The sequence below is a fragment of the Aythya fuligula genome, chromosome 22 (assembly GCF_009819795.1).
Source record: "Aythya fuligula isolate bAytFul2 chromosome 22, bAytFul2.pri, whole genome shotgun sequence".
NCBI lineage: Eukaryota > Metazoa > Chordata > Aves > Anseriformes > Anatidae > Aythya > Aythya fuligula.
The window spans coordinates 6,135,940-6,144,545 of NC_045580.1; the positions used below are offsets into that span (position 1 = coordinate 6,135,940).

An 8,606-nucleotide genomic window follows, 5' to 3' on the forward strand; every position below is an offset into this window, starting at 1 on the left:
TAAATGAAGACAGCATTCGAGCAGCAGTAACTTTCTGTATGTCGCTCCCTATTTTTATCATCTTTGCTTGCTACATGCTTGGTATGTAGGAAATGGTTGAGCTCAGAGGCAGTGTAATACAAGCACTTGCTCCAAACCCCACTTGCGCAGACCAGCCAGCACACCCCAGTCCTTCTCAGCCCTTGCCTCAGGGGCCAAATCATCCTTGTACACACAGCTCCTTGGATGAGAACAAGAACTTCCCTTTGGAGACCCCTCCTTAGCTGCTAGCCATCATGATACACACCAAAATTGCCAATAACACTGTCTTAACTACAGGCTCTGAAAAGGATCACAAAAGGGGCTGTCAAACTGCTAGCACGGCTCTGTGCTCCTGACATCAGCAGATGAACTTGCTCCAGGAGTCACCAGAGGCAGCACCACAGCCCAAAGTCATCTCTTGCTGGCTGCAGGATGAAAATGTTGGCAAGATACCTTCAAATGTACCTGCTAAGATCCCTCTCAAATCCTAAGGAAAGCAGATCACCAAAACCAAACCCCTGGACAACGTGCTTCTTCTCCAAAAGGACGAAGTAAAAGCCTCTGTTCTGACAGCAGGGGGACCCAACCCAGCTCCCACGTTACCTTATGCCAAGAGCTTCTCACCTGCTGAGGAAAAGAGGAGCAGCTCTTGTCAAGGCATTACAGGGGCAAATTTCTCTCTGGGAAGCTTCCTGCATCAGCCTGGTCAGCGCAAACGAGCAAAAAGCATCACAAGTTGCCATATCCACCGATCCCAGGTACGCACGAGTTTTCTACTCCATCTCATTGCCCACGACATGTTATTCAGCTGATATCTCCACGGCAGATAATCAAGCCTCTTCACTACCTTTCTTTATTAATCCTTCCTAATCCTCTTTCAAATTTTAGCTTCAGTTTTAATTAATGAGAATCTGTTTTTGTAAACGTGTAAGAAGCACCTTGTTGAAGCCTGTTATTGCACGAATTTGCTTTCCGCAGGGTCCTGTGCTGCAGCAAAGCCACAATTAGTGCCTTGTCCTCACTCATATATGACCCATGGCAGAAAACAGATTCCAGAAGCTAAGAGGGTAAACGTTTGACACCACAAAAAGGTAGCGTGCCCATTCAGCTGTCAGCCCTGCTATTCAAATCACAAGTTAAGGGAAGCCACAATAACATGGTTTTATAGGAAAGTTTCTGCAAAGCAAGATCAGGAGGCAAAGTAATTGTGGCTGTATATGTACACACACAAGCTACCAGTGCAGTGTGCCACAACCCCATCGCCTTTTTCTCTATTATGTTTTGTTACACCCACCAGGGCTTGAGGTTTTTCTTTGTTTTTGATGATCATTTTTAATACCGCCTCTCAACGCACATTTTCGTCCTTTGCCATCCTGTTGTGAGGTCACGATACGTTTGTGACAGTTACCATGGAAACAGACTGACGACACAAACACAAGATTAGGATTTCTCTGCAAAGCGGGAGGAGGAGATGGGTTGCGAGGGAGCAGGCTGTTACTCAAACAAATCTCTTCAGTAATAGCTATGGGAATAGAGAACATTACTGGCAAAGTAAATTGCTTTTTGTAAAAATGTTCTCTTTTTTTGAAGTTTGCCCCCATGTGAAAGTCTCTAAGTCAGAACCTTAACATTATTTTAATGTACTATTCTGTATTTAATAATCTTCTGCTTCAGACACTAGTCTGTTACCATGGGAATGACAGCCGCACAAATACAGGATTAAGGCTATCAAGCAGAAGGAGAAAAGAAATTATGAATAAACTAGTTATGTTCAATAATTAGCAACTATATGAAAAAACTAAAATCATGAATTTAGATTGATGCATTTATCTCAGTGTTTGAATACAACGATGAGGGTGTTATTGCTCAAAAAAGGGATTCTAACACATTACACAAGTATTTTTTACTAAATGGCTCCTAGTTGGAATGATAATTTATTTTACTCCCATTCCCATTTTTCCCTTCTAATTAGCAGACCACTCCACACATCTGGTTTTGCATATGAAAGGCAGGCATGCAGAGCCTGCTGAGCCTCACCGTGCACGTCTGGAGCATCCTGGCTGAAAACAGCAACCTGTGCACGGGGTCTGTGGCTCCAGAGCTGAAGAGGGCAGCACATCTGGGACAGCACCTCACAGCTTCTGCCCAGGCCAGTACCCACAACCACACAGGCTGGCTCATTCAGTCCTTTATGTCATCACATACACATTGCTGAAAGCCAGAATTGGTGTTACTTTCATGTGGAGGCCTGCACAACGGGACTTGTCTTCCCAGCTTAAACCATGATCCACAGTTCACTGCAGTAAATTAAAGCTTTTAACATTTCCTTTTTTAAAAATTGAAAATGCTTTCTGCTTTAATTGGAGTTAGCTACAGCACAGCCATATATCTGACCCCGAATGGCACCAGCTCCTCAACTGCCAATAGTACTCAGGTCTTGCAAGACTGCCTCCTGCATACACTCCAACTTATGATAGCACATCTGAAACAAAGAAAAGCCAACCCTGCGTTTTCCCCAGAGCCCTGCCTCTAGAACACAGCTGCTTAAATGACACCTCCAGGAATTAGACAAAATGCTGTGTTATTTAACTGGATTCTTAGACAAAAAGACTCTGAGCGCAGATGACACCCAGTATAAGATGCTCATATTTTCCTGTAATATGCCCTGGCATTAGTAAAAGAAGAAAACTGATGCCTGTGGTCAAAGAGCTGATCATGATTGTACCTGAATTAAAATGCAACACCCTCTCCAATAACTAATTGAACAGAAATTATGGATGTGTATCACTTAGAAGTATCAACCCTTAGAAGCGGGGCTGCAAATCAAATTCATTTACATAGGCACGGTTTGTACAATCAGAAGTGAGGATGCTACAGAATGGTTTTGGAACTGCTACTTTATCCTAATTTATTTCTGGTTGGGAGACTTCCACATCAACAGGCAAGAACTATGGATTCTCACAACCTCAAAACCTCAAAGTAGATGCTAAGTCTTCTCTAGCTCCAGTGGGGAAGGCCAGGTTTTAGGTTTGTACCACAAAACAGTTGCATTCTTCAAACAGGGTAAAGATCTGTCATTTACCAGTCTGCATTCTTTATTCACTTGAGATGCTTTCCTCTTTGCATATTTGTTGCTATTAAAATTCCCCTTCCAGCATATAATTCCCTCTACTAGCTTCTCTTGCTTATTAGATAAGACAAAAAAGTATTCTGAGAATCTGATCACAGATCTTACTTTCTCCAGGCACTCCTCTGAATTTAATTCTAGGTTAAGCATTATTTAAAAAGAAGAAAAAAAAAGAAAAAAAAACTTCCTGCCTCTTACCTCATGCTCCCTTTCAACACTAAGCTGAAGAACACTCCCAAGCCAAGGAATCAAATTGTATTTAAAATTTACTCTTTGAAGAATAACAATCCTAAGCATACAATGGAAAAAAATCAGACCGAAAAATCACTACTTGGGAAAGACTAAATGGGTTTTCACAGCAATGGTGAGAGAGGAAGTGTGAGTTCTCTCCTCAATCAAGTGAGAGAATCCCAGAGAAAGGAAAAAAAAACAACAACAACAACAAAAAAAAAAACACACCATAGATGCTTTAGAGACAAAAAAAGTCAACCTGCCACTTGAAGTTATCAGCACTTCCCAGGTGACAGAAAAGGCCACTGCCTATCCAAACAAGCCACCAAAAACGCCAGCATCCAGAAGTTAAGTGTCTCTGACCAACACAAGGCTGACCCCCATGCGTGCTGCAGGGACACCACAGCTCTTGCGTGTTTCTAGACTTACTAAGGACGCATCGCTCAGCTGACAACTGGCTTACGGTTTCCAGTGTCCAGATTCAGCAGTTGTCCAATGCAGAACATTAACATTCAAGTTGTATCCACTTACCTAAAGAAAACAGAGAAAAAATAAAATTAGTACAAATATAGCAAGTTACATGCAAAAATCTAGAAAAGAAAAATGGTGCCTTTATGCTTTAGCATTAGAATACAGCGAATACAGACCCTAGCTCCAAGCTAAATCTTAGAAAAATCACAAGTGCAAGATCTAATGCTGTCTATCACGCGAAGTTTCACAGTGGCAGATCTGCCCTGAGCTTCTGGGCACGTTTAGGTGATGGCATGGGCACCACTCCAGTTGTGGTTCAGTCCATAGCCCACTGCTGCTCAGGCTGCAGCAAGAGGAGCTCTCTGCAGCTGCTGGAAGTTATTGCTTTTGTGCAGGTGTATGACAACAGCCATAAGTTAGCAGCCTTTTTTCCAGAAGAGGTTTCTCTGCTTCAATAAAGTGGGAAACAGTGCACAGACAACTACCTAAAAGCCTTGACCAAGCTTTTGCAGCCAAGTTAGGCCCCTGAAGAAGAGGATAGGTTAATAAATACTGAAACAACCTTTGAGGCCGTTTTATTTATACCTACATACATATTAGCACAGGGATTTGATGAATAATACTTCTCAAATCACTCCTACGATGTTAACACTCTTGAGTATTAACTTTGCTGTGCCTGAAGGAAATGGGTCAATTTTAATTCTTCAAACAATTCTTACTGGCACAATAACTCATTTCTTCAAGCTACAGATAGCAAGTTGTTCTTTTGCATTAGGAATCCCATCACAATTCAAGCTCTGGGACGCGAAGCAGCGGGAAGGAAACAAGCAGAGGCTGCGCTGCCTCTCCAAGAAAGCCACCAGAGAAGCTCTTGATGCATTATCAGCTGACAGAAAAACCCAAACTCCAAACCAAAAATAAAGAAATTACAGCTACAGGAACACTTGAATAAGGATTCTGTGAAAAAAAGCAAAGACGTTTAAATACATGCCTTTGCCAACACATCTCTTAATTACACTCAGTCATCTCTAAAAGTACATTTCCACAACTGCTGACATGGAATCCCTTCTCTCCCAACAGGGACTGACAAATAGAAACAAACCCTTTGAAACTCCCTCAGAGCAAGAAATGGATATCCTCAGTCTCTGAAAATGTCTCAATACTTAATCCCCTGGAAAAGACCATTTAACCTTGCTCCAAGAGGAGAATTTTAGCAGGTATATTCTTTCTGCCAGCACCAACTGAAGACACAGCAAAGTGTCATATGAAGGAGAAATTCCCACTGGGTGGTCTGCAACCACAGCACAGCCCGATCCCTTGTACCACAGACACTTCTGTTCCTGCATCCCCCACTAAGTGATGCTTCATCAGGACAAGGCAGCCCCCCATGCCATGCAGAAACATTTATGCGTGCAGCCTTCATACAAGGCAATATTAGGACACTATCAGTAAACTCCCATCGCCTCCAACTTTCTTCTTTCTTCTGTTTCGGATACCCTAGCCATTAGCCTGTGTCCTCACTGCAATGCAGGTATCAGGGAGCATTTTTGACTGGGCTACATTTGTATTCTTCCTCGCCTCCTTTCCTAGTACAGAGAAAACCTCAGTTGAGGAGGTTCCTCAAGTCCCTCATTGGTATTCTTCCAGCAGAAAAAGTATTACCATTTTATCTGCTTCATGGTAGCCCTCTTCAAGATGTACCCCCCAGGCATTCTTGTTGCCTAGTCTACACATCAATGGAAAGGAGCTAAAGCAAAATCATCCTCACAGCATCAGAGTAAAAGCGTACTAAGAGGAAAACAGATCTCATCTCCAGATATACATAACCAACCAACCCCCAGCTGTCCTAAGAGCCAGGTAAAACAGGCACTCCCACACGTCCAGAAGACGTGGTTGAAGAGCTAGCCTTAAGTCATTCTCTTTAGCAAAGCTCCAAGTCGCAGCAGGTTTTTAAGTGGTAGAGAAAGGCTCAGCAAGAGCTCTCGTGGACCCCCGGCAGAGCCCCAGAATCCCTGAGCACGAAGCTTCTCCTCTCAGCCTCTGCTCATCTGCAGAAAGGGAAGGCTGAAAACACCTCCCAGGCACAGGGCTCTTTCTCCTCCCCATACACATCAACAAAACCTTCCCCAAGCCCAACAGAACTGACGAGTTGCACCGCCAGGCTGAGGCTAAAAATTAACCCCCCTGTCTGGGCACCAAGTCCTTCCTCCCACCAGGAATAGGATCTATTCCTGTGGATATATCAGATATCAAACGGAATATACCCGACCTTTGCTGATGATCTGCCTTTATCATGCCTGCATCACGTCACATCTTAAATTTGAGATGCACCAGCACCCATCCTCTGGTGCCTGTCAGCAGGAGGCCGCGGCTGCAGAGTGTCCTCGGGCACCAGCCCAGCACTGCAGTGACAGTGGGACATGAGCTGGGAGAGCTTTCTGGAAAGCCAGCCGGGGGCAAATGAGGCTCCTCTGCTGCTGGCTGCCTTTGTGAGGAGATGAGCAGGAGGAGGGGAACACTGAGTGCACCAAACCCCTGCCCGAAGCGGACCAGGCCCGCAGCCGGGCCACCGGGTGTGCTCCCAGAGCCCCGCAGCTCCTGCAGGGGGCATGGCATAAAACCATAAAACCCTGCGTGTCCCCGGCTCTAATGGCCCCTTCCACCTCAAGACATCTCTGCCGAGAGAGCCGTTGAAGATTTGTTGGTACAAATGGGCGTAAAATCACAACTGCTGGCGACACCCTGCCCGTGAGCTGGCATGGTGCACAGGCCATTACAACGCACTCTCCCAGCCGTAATTACACATAGTAATTACATATTTAATTGTTACACATTAATATCACCTCAGCCTGTAATTACAGCGTGTTCATGCAAACCTAATCAAGGAAAACCAGCATATTTGCATAAAAGTTGTAATGAAAAGTATAATGATTTCACTAACAAGATGCGGATAAGAATGCATATCTGTGACAAACACTTTGTGTCAAGAAGAATAGAAAACGATTTTCTTTCCTGAAGATTATTTCAGGCCCATTTAACACAATCTGTACCACTCCATTGATGTGCAGTATCTTACACACATCAAGTCATATCTGGATAATGTTCCTGACTTCAAATAAAATTTCATTACTATATTTAGTTATAGAACGGTTAGAAATGGTTGCATTGTTAAATTTAATAAAAATTGGAATTTGTGAAGTATTAGACAAACCTCAGCACTGGTTTTTCTCCTTGCCATTCAAACATTGCAAGCGTTCTATCTAACCAAGTCTCCTCACACTGCAGTTCGCATTACAGCCTAATTTTCACCCATAAAACAAGCAATTAAGAATAAGTACAACTGCTCTGGAGTTCCTGAGGCCAAAGATAAAAATAAATTGGCTTTTATAAATTCACATTTTTCAATGGTAAAACAAAAAGCAATGCTAATTATCAATAATTTGTCACCTCTAATTTAAGCAGACATACTGACGGGCATACATCTGGATTCTTCCAAGCCCTGAGATAAAAGACAGGTGTATGTGTGGAAAGCCACCTTCTATGTAATCCAAGCAAACTGCAGCAGAGCACCTGAACTTTAAGCAACTTGATCACCCATTGCTCAGAGATACCTTCACGGTTAGATTCCTGATGTGTCTTGTAATGGCTCCATGTGAAGCTTAAGGCCCTTAACACCCTTTATTTCAATGATCAATGGAAGAAAGTGACTTGCTAATAGTAAAGTCAGGACACCAGAATCCTACCCTAAGGTTAGCCACGGAACAGCAACTGCTTCAGCATAAACTGCTTTTACCTCATTGTCTCTTCACTTAAAAACAGTAAGAACCGCTCAAGTACTGGAATTTCCAGAGGTAATTGTTATGGAAATCATTTAGATCCATTCATGCAAGTAAATCCAGAAATAAGTATTCTTAGAAGAACTGCGAGTCCCTGCACCTTCTCAGCGCCTTGCAGAGAGGCAGAGCTCTACCTGTGCACGCAGGGAAGCAGCACCTGCTTGGTGCTCCCCGCTCGCGCTAGCGCACACAAGCACCAGCTCAAAGCCAAATGTGCTCACAGACCTCAAACGTGCTCCGAACACAAAATGTGCTCACCATTACGACTGTGGAAAACAGCACAAGAGTTCTCCTGCACCACCATCTCTGAATTTGCCCGTATCCTCTCAGCTGCAGGTAAGCAAATAACATGACTGAAAATATAAAAGCAATAAATTGATGCTGGACACTAAGCCTAATTTCTCACTTAGTTGTAACAAGGTGACTTACCCAGCAGAACTGCTACAGGTGATTTACAGACTGCTTTTTGCCCAAAGAAGGAGTCAGCACTCCTTGCATTTAAAAGGTTGATTACATATTATTCCATATGGAAAGCATCTTCAGTTTCTCACTTCTTAAATGTTATTTCCCTTTCCAATTACGACCCCTGCACATCTTGTCTGCTCTTACATAGTCATTATCAAGAGCAGCTTCTTAGAAGCCTGCATCATCAAGGTAAATAGAGAATTCCCTAGGAGCACAGATAAGAGGAAGGGGAAAGTTGCTTTCTTTGTATTCAGGTATGTCATTGTGAAATCTATATTGTTCAGGCAACAGCTGTACATAACATCTGGAGAACTTCAGTGTCACAAACCGCCCGCTTATAGAACTAAGAGGAAACATGCCAATGTCTTTAATGCTGTTTCTGTGAGTTCAATAGGCTTTATTTGTCTCCTTGACAACATGCAGTATGACTCAGTTTTCTTAGCAATTAAGAATTT

At 43.3% G+C, this 8,606-nt stretch overlaps 1 protein-coding gene across 6 annotated transcripts in view; it reads right to left on the reverse strand.

The window, feature by feature from the left end:
* CADM1 (cell adhesion molecule 1) overlaps nucleotides 1–3,904 on the reverse strand; it is a 132,359-nt gene extending 128,455 nt beyond the window's left edge. For all 6 annotated transcript variants that reach the window (XM_032201839.1, XM_032201838.1, XM_032201836.1 and 3 more), the window contains exon 1: nucleotides 3,843–3,904. In XM_032201839.1, the coding sequence (XP_032057730.1) occupies nucleotides 3,843–3,891 (49 nt within the window). In that variant the 5' untranslated portion in view covers nucleotides 3,892–3,904. The remainder of the gene's footprint in view (nucleotides 1–3,842) is intronic.
* Nucleotides 3,905–8,606: the final 4,702 nt, after the last annotated feature.